Here is a 19254-nt window from a genome sequence, read left to right on the forward strand (position 1 = left end):
AAGGGCTTTTCTCTAGCAAAGTCCTTAAAAACAGGTGAATGATATCTCTTGCCTGTTTCAGAGAATCTGAGTCAGGGAGAAGCTGGCTATGGTTCCCATACTGCATGGCCCCGCAAGGGGTCCAGAGCTAGTTCCATTCTTAAGAGCTCTGCGACATTAGGGAAAACCCTCTTCTTGAGAAGGGCCTATTCTTAAGGGATCTGAATTAAGGGATCCAGAGTCCTGTCCTTTCCATTATCATAACCTATGATTCTATCCCTCCACCACTGCTTAGCCAGAGGAGGGGAAGGGAGGAAGGAGAGGGAGAGAAAGAGACAGAGAGGAGACAAAACAACATAGATTGCTATGAAGAGCCCCAAAAGAGGAGAAAGGCAAGGAGCTATCCGCACTGACAAAGGTCATGAGCAGTATAACCAGGACACCATGTTCCCACCAAAAGCTTAAGTAATGAGGCCCAATGCTGGAAATGTCTCCATTGAAAGATCACAAGAGTAAGACTGAAGTTGACTCAGATTAAACTCATTCAAGGCTTCAGCCCACTGGGTCTTCTTGTGGCTATGTTATTAAGAGTTAGTGTTTTTTTTTTAAATATTAATTATTGTCTTAATGTCTGTTAGTGAGAACCTTGACAAAGTAATTGGTCACTGTGGACGTGGAGTTGAAAATCCATTGGATCCTGAGATACAGACTGTAGCTGCAAACTATAGTGAGCAAGAATCCAAATCAAATAAAGGTATCATTTTTTAACTTCTGCTCTTGCTTTGACAATAATTTAGTACATATTTTAGATAAAATAACTTGATGTTCTAAATTTTTCATACTTAATGAGAAAAAGAGGCTGAGTCCAGTTCCTTTTAAATTACTTTTTAATGTAATTTAAATTGTTGTTCTCAATGTACTATGTGCAGTTATTTTTTCTTCCCCTTATGGTTAATCTCATGTGGTTACTGTGTCTGACTTTGTTACCTGGTATACCGTATATATATTTATTTCTTTATTTCAAACAGGGAAGGGAAGGGGAAAAACAAGATGACTGGGAGGGGGCAGTGGGAGGAAAGTAGGACAAAAACATGAGAAGGGGTATCAATAGTAGGGAAAGGAATACATCTGCTACCTGACGAATGTATCTCTAACCCCTCTATATATTACCCCAATAATAAAAAAAACATTACTTTTTTACTTTAAAAATCAACTTTACAATTGTTTATATGTTACATTGTATATTATGCATAATAAACCTACTTAAAGTATAAAATAAGGTGCATTTTAACAAATCTATGGGTTAAAATAACAAAGACAAGCTTTAAGACAGGGTATTTCCAGTCTTAAGTTCTCTAATGCTCTTTTGCAGTCTTTCCTCCAGGCACTATCTTAGGCATCCAGATACTGATTATTTTCTATGTAGGGATTTTCCTCTCTCAGAACCTATATAAATACTCAAATACCATATTATCCTTTTTGTTTATTTTTTTTACTTGTGTACTTTACTCTTGAGAATTTATCAAAGTTGTCAAATTTATTCTTTTTAATGTTATTCTTGAATAACATTAAATTATGTATGTATACCCACACAGTTTGTCCATTATCCTGTCATGGGATATTTGAATTATTTTTAAGTGTTTTCATCTTTATAGATAATATCTGTCTGTAGATGTATTTTCCTTTACCTTGGATCAATGCCTAAAAGAAAACTGGTATGATCACTTGGTGTGTTTAACACTAAGAAAGAGGAAAACTTTTGTATGTATGCCAGTAACTGGGGCTTGAACTCAGGGCCTAGGCACTAACATTTAGCTTTTTTGCTCAAAGCTGGCACTCTACCACTTGAGCCACAGCTCCAGCTCTATTTATTTGGTTGGCTTTGAACTGAAACCTTCAGATTTCTGGCTCTTGAGCAGCTAGGATTACAGGTATGAGCCACCAGCAGTGGACAGAAACAGGAAACTCCCCAGTGATGTTATCATTTTCCATTTCCAGGTATGATGCATGGAAATTCTCCACATATTGAATACCTTTGATATTTTGGGTGTCTTTACATTTAGTAATCCAGTCAGGAACATAGTGCTGTCATTGTGGTTTTGATTGTCATTTCTCTAATTAATAATGACATTCAGGGGCTGCTTGTTCATTTTTTTAAATGAAGAGTTTTCCAAATATTTTGCTCATTGCTGCAATGGGCTGTGTTCTTTCTGTTAAACTGTTCTTTATAGATGCAAAGGAGAAATTTCCTAGTCAGGTATACGTACAGTGGACATTTCCTCTATCTCAAGTACATGTAATTATTTCCTTGTTCTATTTTATGTACTTTCTGTGGATAGTACAAGGGCCCACCAGTCCATGGCTATTATTTCTATTTAACAATCAATTACTTTTAAAGTGATCTCAAGATGAGGAAAAGAAGGCTTTATATTTACCCACGTTTTTAATTTTCTGTAGATCCAAATTTCTCTGCTGCCTCTTTTCTCCAGTGTCTAACATTTCCTTAAGTTCAGAACTTTTCAATCATAAATTGCCAGTTTGTTTCTCTAAAAAAAATAACTTGTCCTAGCCAGGCGCCGTGGCTCATGCCTGTAATCCTAGCTACTCAGGAGGCTGAGAAATGAGGATCGCAGTTCAAAGGCACCCTAGTCACTAAAGTCTGTGAGGCTCTTATCTACAATTAATCACTCTAAACAGGAAGTGGGGCTGTGGCTCTAGGGGTAGGGTGGTAGCCTTGAGCTGAAGAGCTCAGGGACAGTGCCCAAGCCCAGAGTCCAAGCCCCATGATTGACCAAAAGAATGTATTTTTTTCATTTTGCCATCAATCTTGGAAGTTACTCACTGAATGAGAGTTTGAAGTTGACAATTCCCCTCGGCACTTAAAAAAAGAAGTCTGTTGCCTCCTGCCTTGAATTGGTATGAAGAAGTCTAAGATGTCTTTTTCTGTTTGGAGCTTTATCTTTGGTTTTGAATTTTTCATTATGATCTTGATATGTCTTGACATGGTCTTCTTCAATTTATTTTGCCCAGGCTTCATTGAACATTTTTACTTATGAGTTCATATTTTTCATCTGATTTGGAAAATCTTTCTCAAAAGGTTTTTCTTCTATCTCTCTGTGTCCTTCTCTCCTTCTGAGACTCCAAACACACTTGATGGTGGTCTATAGTCCAATATAGTGGTGTTCATTTTTTCTTATTCTCCTAAATGTTATTTGCTAGCATGTCTTCTAGGTTCCCGTTTTTTTTTTCTTTCCTACTGTCTAATATGCTACTAAGTCAATCCAGGGAATTTTTAATTTCAGATATATTTTCAGTTCTTGCTTTTATATTGTCTTTATATATAAAATAGATATTTTAAAACTCTCATTGAGCCTCTTTCCACTAACTCCATCATCTCTGTCCCTTCAGGATCTGACTCTATGGACACAATTTCCCCCTTCTTATAGGATATGTTTCTTTATTGTTTATCATTATGTGATTGCATGCTCGACATTTGTAAATGTTATTTTAAGTATTTATATTTGAATATCTTTCTTTTGAGAGTGTTAAATTTTACTTTGGCTGGTAGTTAAGTTACTTGCACAGTGTAGTCTTTCAGGTTTCTTCTCAAATATTATTAACAAGCTTTCAGTAAGCCTTTACCACAAAGCAGGAGTTGTTGGCCAACTTTTTCAGTAAAGGACCAGATAGTAAATATTTGGCTACTACCCAACTAAGTCAAGGAAACTTATCAGTGTGGCTTTGTTACAAAACAAACTTTCATTTATGAAAATAGTTATCAGGCTAGTTGGCCTAAGACTTGACCCAGCGGCCACAGTTTGCCAACCTCCGTTTTAGAGCTAGGTCAGCCCTATGGCTGATAGTCCTTCTGAGGTGTCCACTGCTAGTCCAGCGTGTTCAGTGACACTTCTTGCTCTGCTTAGTCCTGACTTGAACATCGTTCAGTTCTGTGGGAACTCTCTGGTATTTCAATTATACAGCCTACCACTTTTCTTTTTTCCTTAATCATGGTCTTTGCCTGGCTTCATGGAATTATCTGAAAGTACAGAACTCCCAAGGCAAATCCATAGAACACTCATCTCCCTCCCTCTCTTTTTTTCTCTCTCTCCCCTCCCTACCTCCCTCTGTCTGTCCTTCCATCCCTCGTCCACCTACCCCGCTTGCTGTTCTGTTGAATTCTTGTCTTTTCTGCTTAAATTTGAAGCAACCCTATGTTTGTTTGGCTACCTGTCCTTTTGTCTTGTTGCTTGCTATATAGGCAGAAGTCAAGGTGATCATGGCATGGGTACACCAGTAACTGAGCTAAGCATCTACATTCTTTTCCTGAACAGAAAATCTAGGAAAGGCACAGCAATTACTACACAATCAAGATGCCTGCAAGACTCCTGTTTGCTGACGCTTGACACATTATTACAAAGGAAGATTCTCCTCCTTACTTAAGTGCCTCTTGTTCATTTTTGGACACACTACCTTTGCAATGGTAGTGTGTCTAGATACCAATGGTAATTTTTGTAAAAGCTAACTTTCTCTTACAAAAGTTGAATTACTTCAATGGGTTACCCCTTTGGATCCCATTTTTAACTTCCTAAGTTAAAAAAAGGACTGTCCCAAATTGATCCAACTGTCCCAATATGTAGTAGAACTGGTCTGTCATGAAGCCAGAGGATCCTTGATTTAAAAAATAATCTTAGGGGCCAGGAGTTTGGCCTAGTTTGTAAGAGTGCTTGCCTAGCATGTACAAAGATCCAGGTTCGATTCCTTGGTACCATATACGCTGAAAAAAGCCTGAAATGGTGCAGTGGCTCAAGTGGTAGAGTTCTGGCCTTGAGAAAGTCCAAAAGGCAACTGACTAGAAGGGAGGCTGTTTTAAAATACCTCCACAAATGAACATACATAAAAAAACAAACCATAAAACGGTAATTAAGGCACAAAGACGGGATGTATCTTATCTTCCTCTGTGAGGATTCATCCAAAGACTTGACATTTCCTTAATACTGATTCCATTTCCTCTAGTTGGCAACATGTCCAGGTTTGAAAGGAGTAGGAAAACAGTTTTTTACTTTAACATTCTCTTTTAAGTAAAATATACCTTCCTCTTGTGACCAAATTTTGAAAGAACACTTGCTTCTCCTCCCTCTTTCCCTCTGTGTGTGTGTGGGGGGGGGGGTGGATGGGTGGGCGCGCGCACACATGCACAGGGTGTTAGGGCCTGAACTCAGAGCCTCAACTCAGAGCCTCTCACTCAGCTTTTTCACTCAGGACTGTTATTCTACCAGTTGAACAATGTCTCCTGGTATGACATTTTGCTGGTAATTAGAGATACAAAGAGTCTCTTGGATTTGTTTTCCTGGGCTAGTCCTAACAGTGATACTCAGAGCTCAACCTCCTAATTACTATTATAAATGCAAGCTATTGGCACTCTGCTTGCATTTTACATTTTATTTCATTGTATGCTAGATATGTGACATTATTCAGATACTTGGTTCATTAAAGTGGGATGGTAGCATGCCAGTGTTTCTCCCACAAGGTAACATTAAAAAAGTAATAGCTCTGTTGAAGAAAGGTTAAACAGCAGAATATCTCACTGCTATGAAGGCTTTATTACACACACACACACACACACACACACACACACACACACACACTAGGGGCAAAACACTAAGTGTTGCACTCATTTGACTAACTACCAGCAAGGCTGGTCTAGATTCAACACCCTGTAAGGTGAACCATCTACATGTTACTAATTTGCCTAATCATGATAACAGCTATGAGAAAATGTATACTAGTCTGGCACAGACTAACGTCCACAAGCACTGCCAGTCTTAAGAGTTCCTGGAGAGAGGACATGTAGGCAAGTGAGTCATAATCTTCAATGTACGTATGTGAAAATGGAACCAGATAATTTGAAAGGATGGATGGGTTTGAAATGGGAGAATAATGGAAGGACTGATCAGGTGCATTACTTTACTCATGAATTAATGTTGAATTAAAACCTTTGTACAGCTTTAAGAATTTTTTAAAAGGAAAGAAACAAAAAATAATTGCAGGTTATATACCTAATGAAGTAACTGGCATGAAAGACCAACTGCTTTCTCTAAAAGCACCCCCCCACCTCCTGTCTTCCAGATAAACACTTGCCCCCAAAGAGGAGAGACTTACCCTACTATCACTATAACAAAATCCAGCAAATTCCATCCATTCCTGACATAAGCATTAGGATGCAGCAACAATCCATACGCTATAATCTTCAAAAATGTCTCGACTGTAAAAATAATCAGGAAGGCATATTCTACTTTTTCCTGTGAAGAGAAACAAAGAAACACACCAAAAGGGGAAGAGGAGGAGAAACAGTGATTAGAATCAACATCTGAGAGATAGGAGCATTTTCCTCCGAAGTCTTATTATGAGAACTAGAGCAATTACACTGCACCTGGGCCAGGAAAGCATTTTAATTTTAACACTGAATTTCTCATAAGCAACTAAGTAGAATCCACTTCATTCCAGGCTACATGACTGCAATTCACCACCTGTTCTGATGTGGGTGTGGTAAGGCTTGTCTAGGTCCTAGCAGGCATGTTTGTTATTTGCACACATTTGCAAAACACAGCATGTTTTCCTTCCTAGACTGGGAGACCAGGTCTAGAAATGCACAAGGATGCAATGAAGATTTTGTACAACAGAATGTCTTCAGAAACAAAAAAATAGAGGTGATGTCTCGATTCTACTTCCGACTTCTCAAGTCAGACTTAGCTTTGAACCAATTAGGCAAGATGGCCTTGAGCAACTCCTCTGAGCCTCTGGATGTGAATGGACTTATTCATCAGAGAAGGGAGTGAATTCGGAAGGCCAACATGTCCTGATTACTGGCATGCCACCTCCTTCTGGCCGACAATGCTGAGGCCACAGTGCAGTTTCCCAGGAAGTCTTCTAAGTCCTTGTGACTGTTCTCAACTGACTGGCACATACCTGGGCAGTGCTGAGGACTCAGATTCTCTCCAGTTCTAATCTCCCAACTCCACAAGCTGAGAAACACACCTCAACCAGCAACTCTAAACACTTCTCACTTTTATAAATGTTTTCTTTACATACTCCTGTTTCAAGAGCAACATGGCCAAATAGGAATGTGAGTAAGTATATGTGTGTGTGTGTGTGTGTGTGTGTGTGTGTGTGTGCGTGTGTGTATGCATACACACACACATATGGAATCAGGATTAGGAAAAATTATCTGTGTGCTCTGACAAGGGACACAGGAGCTTGAAATGTACATGCAATAAATGCCTGTAATCACAGGATGGGCAGATGGCAGGAGCTATGTCATCTACTTTGGCTACTTGTGCCAAAGTCTTATCGTCTTCTCCCTCACTTTCCTTTTCAAAGGGAATTAACAGAGATTTTGCTGCGTTATATATGACCACTACTATAGATTTATTTTTGTAAATGCAAATGTATGGTTTAGAAAATGCTTCTGAAAAGAGAAGTTTTATTTTTAGAATTGTCTTTTAAAATATTTATTTCAGGATGATTCCCATAGGCCTGACTCCTTAAAATATTTTAACCATGTACTGATTCACTAGCAGTAGCCCTAATACTCTTTTACATTTAAATGTGAATTTTGCCAAAGGCACCCCCTAAGGTCAAAATATCTTCTGCCAGAGTACTCCCCTTGTGTTGCTGGCTGCCCCAGGCTGAACTTCCCCGTGGCTTGCCACCAGTATCCTCTCTCTTGGCCACCAGGGAAACATCCAAACATGACTGTGCATGCAGAATATCATCCATATTTTCAGCTTCCTGCTGGTTATGTAAAAGCCCGTTATCAGCCGTTCCTTCCCTGGACTTCAGCCATCACTGTCCTTCTAAACCTGCCTTCCAAAGCTCCCTTTTGATCCTTGGGTCACGATTACAACAGTCTAATAAAGTTCTTTATTACTAGGAAAAGCTGAGGGGAGGGGTTGAGTTAGGAGGGATGGGAGAGAATGATAAAAGGAGTGATATCTCAGGGCCAGGTGTTTGACCTAGTGGTAGAGTGCTTGCCTAGCATGCACAAAGACCCAGGTTCAATTCCTTGGTACCACATACATAGAAAAAAAGCTGGAAGTGGTAGAGCTCTGGCCTTGAGAATGCCCAAGGACAGTGCTCAGGCCCTGAGTTCAAGGCCCAGGACTGGCAAAAAAAAAAGAGGAGCGATATTAATCATGATACACGGTACTTATATACTGTCTTGTTGAATGGTAACCTCTTTGTAGAGCTACCTAAAAATAATAATAAAAATAGAACAAAAAAACCCCAAATTTTTAGGGGATCGGAGTGTGGCTTAGTGGTAGAGTGCTTGCCTAGCATGCCTGAAGCCCTGAGTTTCATTCCTCAATACCACATAAACAGAAAAATCTGGAAGTGATGCTATGGCTCAAGTGGTAGAATGCTATCCTTGAGCACAGAGAAGCTTAGAGTCTGAATTCAAGCTCTAGGACCGGCAAAACAAAACAAAGCAAAAACAAACAAAAAAACCTATAAGTTAGCCACAATCAGTATGCCTACAATGTAAAAAGCCTAACTTACCAAGCGCCAGTGGCTCACATCTATAACCTTAGTCACTCAGGAGACCAAGATCTGAGGTCATGGTTCAAAGCAAGGAACATCCAGTGAGACTCTTATTTCCAATTAACCACCAGAAAACCAGAAGTAGAACTGTGGCTCAAAGTTGTGTAGTACTAGCCTTGAGTGAAAAAGCTTAATACAGTACCCTGGCCCAGAGTTCAAGCCCCACAACCAGCAAGGCGGGGCGGGGGGTGGGGAGCGCGCAGAGCCTAAACTCATCCTCAACTTTGGTATCCATGCCTGTTTGTCCTGAAGAAGGGTTATATTCTCAGCTAGGCTTAATCCTGATTTGTACTTTCCAGTTGTCATCCATTCTCTTCATACAACCATGTCTCTGGGCTTGGCATACCAGGGAGATGTACCTGAGGCAGTACATAAACTCCATCATGTCACAAGCAGAACTACAAGTCTGTCTTTCTTTGCAACCCAGAGTCTCTATCATCCAGAGGAAGCATCCTATATAATCCACATTGCATTACTACAGATGTTGACGAAAAAGGCCTGACTTTGCTACTGGATGGAGGGGACAGATCCAGCCAAGAAAGCGCTGATGGATTCTGAATGTGCCAGTAGCAAAAATCCCTAAAAATGCTATGCTAAACCTGCTATGTTCACATCAGCCCCTGACCACCAAATGTACATCGTCAGTATGTTTTCAAGACTTTGGAGTTCTAGGAGAACAGATAATCTAAAAACAGCACACTGATTCTGTAATTCCCTGTCCCTTTTTTATCCTTTCTTCTTTATTTACTAGGCCAGACAGGAAAAAAAAGACCTTGCTGCCATCAATATTCATAGCAGTTACATCCCGACGTCAAGACAGCACCATACTTCAGAGCGGAAAAACAAGGCAGAGAACAAACAGTACACCTACCAAATGCAGCTTGTTTTTCCTCTTTGGCTTTTATTTCTAAGTAATTTTGCCACATTAAAGCAAGGGCCATTAATACAACTGAACTCTCCCTTTAAGTGTATAATACCTCCCAATTATTCTCCTCTCCTTCCTTTTTAAAGACTTCAGCTCCTCTTTCCAAAAATCCTTAGCAAATTACTTGATGGAATTAATTATAATATCACCTTGATTTAATATGATTCTGCATTTCAGAGATTCTGCCACGATGCCAACTAAAAAAAGTCACAGCCTGCACATACAGTAGACCAGTGTACCTAGAAGTCAGTGTCTTCCTGGTCCTCAGTTCTAGCATTACAAAAAGCTCCTGAGAAAACAAGTGTACACTGAACAAAACCCAACAAGCCAGGCACCATTGGCTCATGCCTATAATCCTAGCTACTCAAGAGGTAGGGGTCTAAGAATTGCGGTTTGAAGTCAGCCAGGCAGGAAAGCCCATGGGACTCTTACTTCCAATTAACTATCAAAAATAGCTGGAAGCAGAGCTGTAGGTCAGTAGCTGTAGCTGTGGTAGAGTGCTAACCTTGAGAAACAACAAGAAAAAGCTCAGGGACAGTGCCTGAGGACCAGCACAACAAGCAGAGGGCTGGTGGGGGGGGGGTGAGAGAGAAAACACAACAACAATCAGGAGTATTTGCTGCAAAAGGATTGCTTATTTAAGACAATGAAGTCAATTTGAAAAAGAAGCCAGTAAGAAAGTCCAGCTTCTAACTGGATGTGGTATAAATGGGTTCAGAGGCCAGGCACTGGGCAGGCACTAAGGAAGCAGCCACATCAGGAAGGAAATGAGGGGATGACCAAGGAAGGGGCAAGCAAGAACCTGCCAGAGCAGAAACAAAGCCCAGACAAGAGCTGCATCAAAAAGGTGCTCTTGGCCAGCTAAACAGAAAGACTGCATGATCACAATCCCCTCCATTTACCAAGGAGAGCTAGCCTGTGCTAGTCTCCTATCGTTCCTGGTAGGAAGTCCTGAGTAGATAGGACCAGTCAAACTTACCTTGAAGAAACCACTACCAGATATGATCCCATCTATGGCACAAAGTCACCCATGAAACTAAAGGAATAAGGGCTCAGATCTAATTTTGAAACTTAATTTATACTCTTAGACAGTGAAATTACACAATATGACGGTCCCTGAGCTAACATTTCCTAAACCAGTTCACAGTCTTTAAACCAGCTATCCTTACAAAGAGCCATAAGAGCTGTCAACAAGGGGCTGAGAGATGTGGGATGCCCTTCACTGTACTTGGTTCTTTCCTGTTCCCAGGGATCCTTTGATTCACCTGTCTGCTGCTCATCCATCCATTCTGAATACCTGGTTCTTTCCCAACAAAGCCTAATTCTGAAACTCCCAGACCTTCTACCTGCTGTCAAGAAATCAACGAAGGATTGAGGCAGCAAGCTGACAGGTCTTCAATTTGCTCATTCACCTACAAGGCCCCAAGGATTGTTTTAAAAGTTTTCCTGGCCTCTATTTTTCCAATAGCTCTCCCTCTCCCATCTCTTTCTGTGCTCAGCAGTCTGAGGCTCCCTATTGGCAGGGAACATCTCTTTTCTGTCTTTTCCACTCTAGTATCTAGTTGTCATATCCAGAATACATAATGCACCCATGGATGCTTCCAGGAAGCAGTGAAGGAAAATAAACCAACAAAACCAAACATGAAAAGAACTATAAAGACATGAGGTTCTGTGATCCTAGCATATATCCTAGCAAACAAAAAGCAAGGTACCTTCCTAAGTTACTCTAACTCTTTATAGACTAATTACTTAGCTAAAAGCTGCTATCATCCTACACCTGGACATCTCCCTCCACCCCTTTCTGCAGGGGTAAGTCAAAATCCTTCCTACCTTTCCTAGCTTTCTTTTCCAACACTCCTGCTTTTCTTCCAATACAACCCTTCCCTCCAAGTCACAAGCCAACCTGCTCTCTTCCACATATGCCAGTGCTTTCTTACTGCTTTGCCCAGTCTGCTTCATGTGCCTGGTACTCCTGCCCTAAGGTATAGAAACAACTTCTTCTGACAATGTGAACACACAGCTCTAGGAAACAACTCAAAACAAGCCCTGTGTAGCTGAGTGGAAAGAACACATGTCTGTAGCCATAATACTTGCTTTCTGCTAGTCTTGGCTTAGCCATGGATTCGTGCTGTAATTCTGGGCCACAATGGAAACCCACATCCAGTTCTCTTTCTCCAGAACATATTCTCAGTCTGCTTTTTCATCAGTATCTGCTCTACTCATCCTTGAAGGACAAGCTGAAGTGATAGTTCCTCAGCAAGATCTTTTGTAATGTCTGAGACAAAACTGGAGCTTGCTCCTATATGCTGTCGATGCCCATTGTACTTCATATCCTTAATTTACCATAAAACTCTATTTAAAAAATTATCTCTTTAAGTCCAGAAATAAAATGACATATTTACAGCCAATTGATCTTAGACAAAGGTGCCAAGAATACCCAGTGGGGGGAAGCCAGTCCCTTTAATAACTGGTGTTGGTAAAACTAGATAGCCAAATGAAACAATGATATTAGCCCCTTTCTGCAACACAAAAAGCAACTAATAGAATAAAGAATTAAATAAGTATGTCCTGAATTCTGTAAAGGTATCAGAAGAAAATACAGGGTAAATCTTCTTAACATTACTCTGGGCAAAGACTACGGACAAAGATATGGACAAAGATATGACAAATGAGATCGCAACAAACTTCAAAGCTAAGCACAGGAAAGAAAATAATAAAAAAGATAACTTGCAGAAGAAGAGAAGTTATTTGCAAACCATACATCTGATAGAGATAATACTCAAAATATCTAAGAATGTAGCTCAATAGTAAGAAAACAACCCCTTTTTAAATGGGCAAAGAATCTGAAGTCATTTCATGAAAGAACATACAACTAGTCAACTGCCAGGAATAAAATATTCAATCATGAATTACTCAGGAAATGGACAACACCTTTTACCCAGTAAGACAGCTATCATCCAAAGGACAAGAGATAAATATTTACAAAAATGTGCAGCAAACAGAACTCTTGTACACTGTTGGCAAGAATGTAAATTAGTGTGAAATATGCAGACAATTATGGAGATACCACAAAGAAAGAAACATAGGAGCCAGCAATCCCATGCATGAGAAATAACCAAAGGAAATAAAATCAGTAAGCTAAAGACATATGCAGTCCTGTGCTCACCACAGCACTCACCGGCATGGCCAAATGCCAACGGTTGGAGCAATGTAAGTGTCCTCTGTGGGTGAGTGGGAACACAAAGTGTGGGAAGTACTCACAACTTTAAAGAAGAAGGAAGGCTGGGCACTGGTAGCTCATGCCTAGATCTAGCTACCCAGGAGGGCTGAGATCTGAGGATCTCAGTTGGTAGCCAAACTAGGCAGCAAAGTCTTTAAGATTCCTATCTCCAATTAACCACTAAAAAGCTAGAAGTAAAGCAGTAGCCTGAAGCAAAACAGTTCAGGATACAGCCCAAGCCCTGAGTTCAAGCCTGAAGGCCAGCTGGGTACTAGTGGATCACACCTTTAATCCTAGATACTCAGGAGACAGGGATCTGAGGATCGTGGTGCAAAGCCAGCCTGGCAGGAAAGATGGAGACTCTTAACTCCAATTAACCACTAGAAAAAAAGGAAGTAGAACTGTGGCTCAAAGTGAGCCCAGGGATAGTGCCAAGGACCTAAATTCAAGTCCTATGAGTGACAAAATTAAAATTAAAAGGGAGGAAATTCTGTCATGTATAGATAAGTCTAGAGGGTACCTAGGCACACGAAGTCAAATAGGTGCTGGTATGTAGCAACTGAAAAAAGCCAAAGAAGCAGAAAGTAAAACAGTGGCTATCGAGGCTGAGAGCAGGATAATGAGGAGGGTTGGAGGGTGGTTGATCGAAGAATATGAAATTTCAGACAGACATAAGGAATGAATTCAGATGACCTACTATACAACACTATGTATATATATACAGTATAATGCAATTTTTGTACACTGGAAAATTAAGAGTAAATTTTAAATATTTTTACCACAAAAAAACTCAGTGTATGAGGTAACAGATATGGTAATAAGCTTTATATAGCCATCCTCAACGTTGCATCTATTAACACACACTGTACACCACATATATACATATAATCCTTGTCTATTTTAAATAATTTTGTAAAAAATTATCTCTTTAATATTGACTTCCTCAGTAAACAATTATTTCTGTGAGGCCAGAGATTATTTCCACTTCATGTATCACTGTGTTCCCAGAACCTGTTGCAAAACTGAATCAATAAAGGGATAAAATGAGAGGTTTTGATTAAGTGTTATTAAATGTTCTTTCCTGCTAATAAGTCTCCACAACAACAGGGCCACACTGGTTTTTCCCAGTTCAGGAAAGCCTGCATCCACTCAGCCCTCTAACCCCTCTGTTCCCTGTGCTGGGACCAGGAGGATCCGGGGTAGTGCAGCCTCAGGAGAGGCATGCACAAACTGCAGCAAGCAGCCAAGGCTTGTGAGAACCGGTGGGAGGACAGAGCTGAGACTGGAGGTACAGACAGTATGAAGGGCCTTGGCTGCATGTGACAGGGTCTGGCCTTCATTTTCCATGTGTAAAATGCACAAAACCTGATCTTGTTCAGGTGGAAAACTTCATTCATGTGACCTGGTAAGTAAAGCCTCAACAAAGGCAAAAATGGGGGTTACTGAGGGGCTCAGGAGCCCTTTTCTCCACCCCTCTATGTCCTACCCCCATAGTTCACCTACCACCCAAAGAAGTCAGCCAACTCAAGGCAGTGAGAACAGAAGTAACAGCTGTTCTTTCCCCAAGTGGCTGTGTCATCCTGCACACACAGGGTGGGCTTCTCGGTTGTCAGCAGAGGCAATTCGCTGCTCTGTAGTTAGTAATGATGTATGTGTTCATAGGTAAGTGTAACTAAAACAGTTTGCTCCCCCTTTTCAAGGTACAAATTTTATACACATCTGTGCCTCCTCAGTCCAATCCTAGCGTCATCCTATTTGAGTCATTTAGCCCTCTGCATTCTCAGTTCTCCCACTTACAAAAATAGGAGCAAGTCCTTGCCCAGTCCAGCCAGGTTACAGTGAAAAATCCTGTTAAGTAAAAGGGGAGTGGTAGTTACTCAGACTGTAGCATGCGTCCATCAAAGGCCTTCTGCGAGTGAGGAGGTGAGACAGGTTCATGGAGGTATAAATAAATAGCTCTTCAGAGTTCAAGATACTCCTGGAAGAGACATCTCCAGAGATCCCACAGCAAGACAGGGACCCCCATAGCCTACCCTAGGAGAAAAGGATCCTTCCCAAGATACTGTCCAAAATGTGTCCAGATATAACAAACAGAGGAGGCCAACAGAGTGCCCTTGAAGATGCCTGGTCTATGGGCAGAGAGCAACTTTCTACCTGGAACAGAAGCAACTGATAGGAAACTTTACTTGCTCTATAGCAGAGCAAAGAAAAGAGCTGCTTTACTGAAAATATAGCCATTATCTTAAATGGGATACAACAGCCCTTACCACTCTACCAATTCTAGTGTGCCTATACCTTACTATTCCCCTAGGAATTACTCCATTCAGGGACTACAGTTGTCGTCCAGACAAAAACTAAATCAAAAGAAGCACCTGCTGTTGTATCATATGAGCCCCTGAATCAATCTGAATTCCCTTCCCTGCCCTGGCATTTTCCACTTTCAAAAGCTAAATAACTAACATGGTTTATGGTTAATTTACACATGAAAATCCCTAGAAAACACACACAGGTCTTGTTGGATCACTCTGCTTCTCTTAAATTGAAACATCTTTAGTAGTTGCTTGTTTGATAACAGTGAATTCCTTTGTTGCTGCTTTTTGTTTGATTTTGTGTGTGCTAATCCTGGGGCTTGAACTCAAGTGCCTGGGCCCTGTCCTTGAGTTTCTTGATCAAGGTTAGAGCTCTAACAAGACACAGCTCCACTTCTGATTTTTTTTTTTGGTGGCTAACAAGAGATAAGAATCACAGATTTCCCTGTCTGGGCTAACTTCAAACCCTTATCATCAGATCTCAGCCTCCTGAATAGCTAGAAAGAGCTACCAGACATGAGACACCAGTGCCTGGCAAGAGAGGATTCCTTCTACAAACTCAATGACGGTCCCTACTACCTAGGATTTATAGTCTGCAAGTCACTGGGAATTCATATAGGTTGAACTTTGCAAATTTACGTTTTCAAGCTTACTCAGTCTCTTACACTAGCACCAGTTTCAACTGGTTTTGTGCATTTTGTGCCCTCCTGAGGAAACACTACTTTGAACTTGCCCTGCCTATCCTGGGAACAGGGACTCAGGTTCCTTTGGCAGTGGGTACATCCTATAATTGGCAGTCTCTCACTTCTCACCCAGCTTCACCTCTCAGACACTGCCAACTCTACCAGTTTAAACCATGTTTAATTTAATTCAGTAACACTCACTAGGTATTTTTCCCATACGAGGTATGACTTTAACATGAGGGATTAAAACATGGCTAAGACATTGTTGATATTCTCATATCCACAAAAACTTCAAAACACAGTAGAATGGCAATCATAGCTGCTGTGAAGAAAGTGGAGAAAGCAACTAAACATGCCTGGAGCTTCCAGGAAAGTTTCTTATAAATCAAGAGACTGGATCCCATCAAAGCCTTCCACACGACCTCCACAATCCAACTTCACTCCATTAACCAACAGCCAACTGAGTGCTCCAGTGGGATCCCTGCACATGCCTCATTCCCGCCCGCCTTCACAGGCCCTTACACTCCAGGTCAAGACAAGACTTTGTGACTGAAAGAAAGCACTTCTGTTTCTCTAACTCCTCCTTCACTCTTTAATGGAACACCAGGAAGTCACCTTCCCTCCATGCACTCTTTCTCTTTTTTTCCTGAATAGGGAAAACCAATGAGGACCACAAGCCTCTTACCTCTGTCCTCACTCCCCCATGGCAGACAATCCCAGTGGCATAGCACTTCCCTCCCGCCTCCACCCATGCCTTGCTGAAGGTTCACACAATGCTCTACTAGACCTCATCCCTGAGTGGAGTCTAAACTGAAGAGTATGTGTCATCCAACTGTTAAAAGTTATACCACATGTTCTGGCACTTAATTATGAAAGGAAACTATCAAATATCACTGGAGAACCAAGAATCTAGGAAGCTATGAAAGAGCAGGGAAGGGTACTGTCCCCATTTTGGGGAGCTGTTGGTCTAGTTGAGAAATAAATGTACTAACATGTGGTCTTGTATTACATGTGGACTGTCAGTGCTTGATGACAGGGACCATTTCGTCCACATGGGAACAGTCCCAAATAAAGAACTTAACACTCAGCCTCAGTAACTACCATGATGCCAGCATCCTCAAAACCAGAACATCCAAGCCATGGTCTCAAGGCCACATTGCTAAGGATGAACCAGCAACCTGGTCACACTACCTACAGGAGTTAAAACACCCACCATCAGCATACCATGTACTATCTTCTGGCTGAAGACATAGAATCATGCTTTTTTTTCCTAAACCATATCAGGCTTTTAACCTTGCAGGTCTAACTGGATAGCAACAGGTCCTATATAAGGCTAAATAAAGTCTTGCCCCTGCTCCTCTGGGACTCCATGGGGCCCAGGTAACAATTGCAAAATGTCTACCTTTTTAGAAAAAAGAAGTGTTAACAGTAGTTGGTGTACTGACATGAGCCAACCCTGCAATATGTCTAGTTCCTGTCCTGAAATCAGTAAACACTTCAAAATGGCAAAAACAGGTAAGTTCAAAACTGAACGTATTTGTTTTGACAACAGAGTAGTTATTCCCTTTCTTTTAAAAATATTTTTTTCTCATTTTTGGATGAACAAAGGAGTTGTCATCAACAAAGATGTTATAATGAGTACAATTAATTCTGACCAATGTCACCCCTTTCGTCATAGTCATTCCTTTTGTCCATTAACAAAGCTAATGAAAACACTTTCAGACTGTTATACTTGTATATAAATTGTCATACTTGTTGATGTCTGAATTAGAAACAAAAGCAGCTTTAATCTCCCGAATGCTCAGCCATGTCCCCATAACTGGATCACTTGCACATTGGGATTCAGCTATCTGACTTCACTGATCCTCCAAGCCCTCAAGTATTGTAGGCAAGGACAAGGTTATGTGTTTCACATAGGAGGGTCAGAGATACTCGGTATTTCTAACACAAAAAAAAATGAAACTACTGAAAAGCAGAGAACAGCAATCATGGCTCCTGCTTTGAAGAGACTTGACTCGTGCTCCACTCTGATTCATGCCAGATCTTACCTAGGCTTTTACAGTTCTAAGTGAATGGATCTGTCCTAACAGGCAGCACCCTTGAGACGGTCCCCATATTAGGCAGCACTTTCACCTTGGACAATGGAGACAAAGCCTGAGATCAGGTCCTGGTTCTGCCACATATTAGCTCTGTGAATGCAGACATGTGACCTTATCTCTCTTCACTGAAGCTTTTCTCATGAAATGAGACCAAGAAAAGCAGAACCTGCCCAGGTTTATTACCTATGAACGAAGGGATAGCTGGATGCTGGTAACTCATACCTGTAGCTGCTCAGGAGGATGAGATACAAGGATCAAGGGTTGAAGCTAGTTAAGACAGGAAAGTCTGTGAGACTCTTATATCCAATTAACCAGCCACAAGTGGTAGAAAGGCAGTCATGAGCAAAAAAGTTAAGGGACAATGCCCAGGCCCTATGTTTAAGCCCCAGGTCAGTTTGACCTAGTGGTAGAGTGCTTTCCTAGCACGCATGAAGACCCGAGTTCAATTCCTTGGTACCACATACATAGAAAAAGTTGAAAGTGGTGCTATAGCTCAACTGGTAGAGCTTTAGCCTTCAGAAAGTCCAAGGACAGTGTTCAGACCCTGAGTTCAAGCCCAGGAGTGGCAAAAAAAAAGAAAAGAAAAAAGAAAAAAAAGGAAAGAAAACCATGACAAAACATGAGAAGAGGTATCAATGTGTGTTAAGTAATGCTCCTTCTATCTGGTGAATATAACTTTAACCACTCTATTAGTTATAATGAGCCAAGGGTTTGTATAGGGCAAATTCCACGGCCATCCTCCCAGCACATGGGAGATGACTGCTGTGTTTATGCAGTATTTCTTGTACTTTACTGGCCCCAATCCCAGAGCAGCACAGAGAACTGCTCAACAGTCACTGAGTTGGTTCAAGGACAGTGTACTCAATTCATAGCTGACCAAACCCAGCTGTCTAAACCCAGCCAAGTGCACACATCTTTTTAAAGGAAGTTTCATGCTGACTTGTGTCTAGATCCATGTCCAGGCAGATATGAACACCATCCAAGTCTGCTCTTGCCGCTCCTGGACTGTCTAGTACAAGTCTTTGTCCAGCTCATCAACACTTTGCATGCTGAAGGAGAAGAGTCTGTGGCTAGGGCACAGCATGAACAGCCTACACTTGTGTCTCCTCAGACTGCCCCTCTTGGGGAGAAACGAAACACTAAATGCATGCACACCTTTCCCCCTGTGAACGCGCTGAAAACAGGAACATATAGCACATCTTTATAAGTACACTGACATATTAAAGTTTAAAAATATTTAAAGCAGAGCCTGTAACTAAGAAAAGTGCTTGACACACATATTCTGAATTACAGACTCATGTGTGTAATTCATCATTTGTATTAGCATTAGAAAGCAAAATGGTGGCCCATACATGTAATCCTAGACACTCAGGAGGCTGAAATCTGAGAATTGTGGTTTGAAGCTTGACTGAGCAGGCAAAGCCCATGAGACTCTATACTC

General features: G+C 41.1%; 1 protein-coding gene and 1 long non-coding RNA gene across 7 annotated transcripts in view; one reads left to right on the plus strand and one right to left on the minus strand.

Moving 5' to 3' along the window:
* Cacna1d (calcium voltage-gated channel subunit alpha1 D) overlaps window positions 1-19254 on the minus strand; it is a 333084-nt gene that overhangs the window by 161991 nt on the left and 151839 nt on the right. For all 6 annotated transcript variants that reach the window (XM_090320974.1, XM_090320966.1, XM_090320957.1 and 3 more), the window contains exon 4: window positions 6139-6278. In XM_090320974.1, the coding sequence (XP_090177100.1) occupies window positions 6139-6278 (140 nt within the window). The remainder of the gene's footprint in view (window positions 1-6138; window positions 6279-19254) is intronic.
* Window positions 560-9801, plus strand: LOC150066504 (uncharacterized). Its single transcript, XR_016533064.1, has 3 exons — window positions 560-733; window positions 6106-7102; window positions 9329-9801. It is a non-coding gene; the product is annotated as an uncharacterized LOC150066504 (long non-coding RNA).

The sequence above is a fragment of the Megascapheus bottae genome, chromosome 2 (assembly GCF_031878675.1).
Source record: "Megascapheus bottae isolate mThoBot1 chromosome 2, mThoBot2.hap1, whole genome shotgun sequence".
NCBI classification, from domain to species: Eukaryota; Metazoa; Chordata; class Mammalia; order Rodentia; family Geomyidae; genus Megascapheus; species Megascapheus bottae.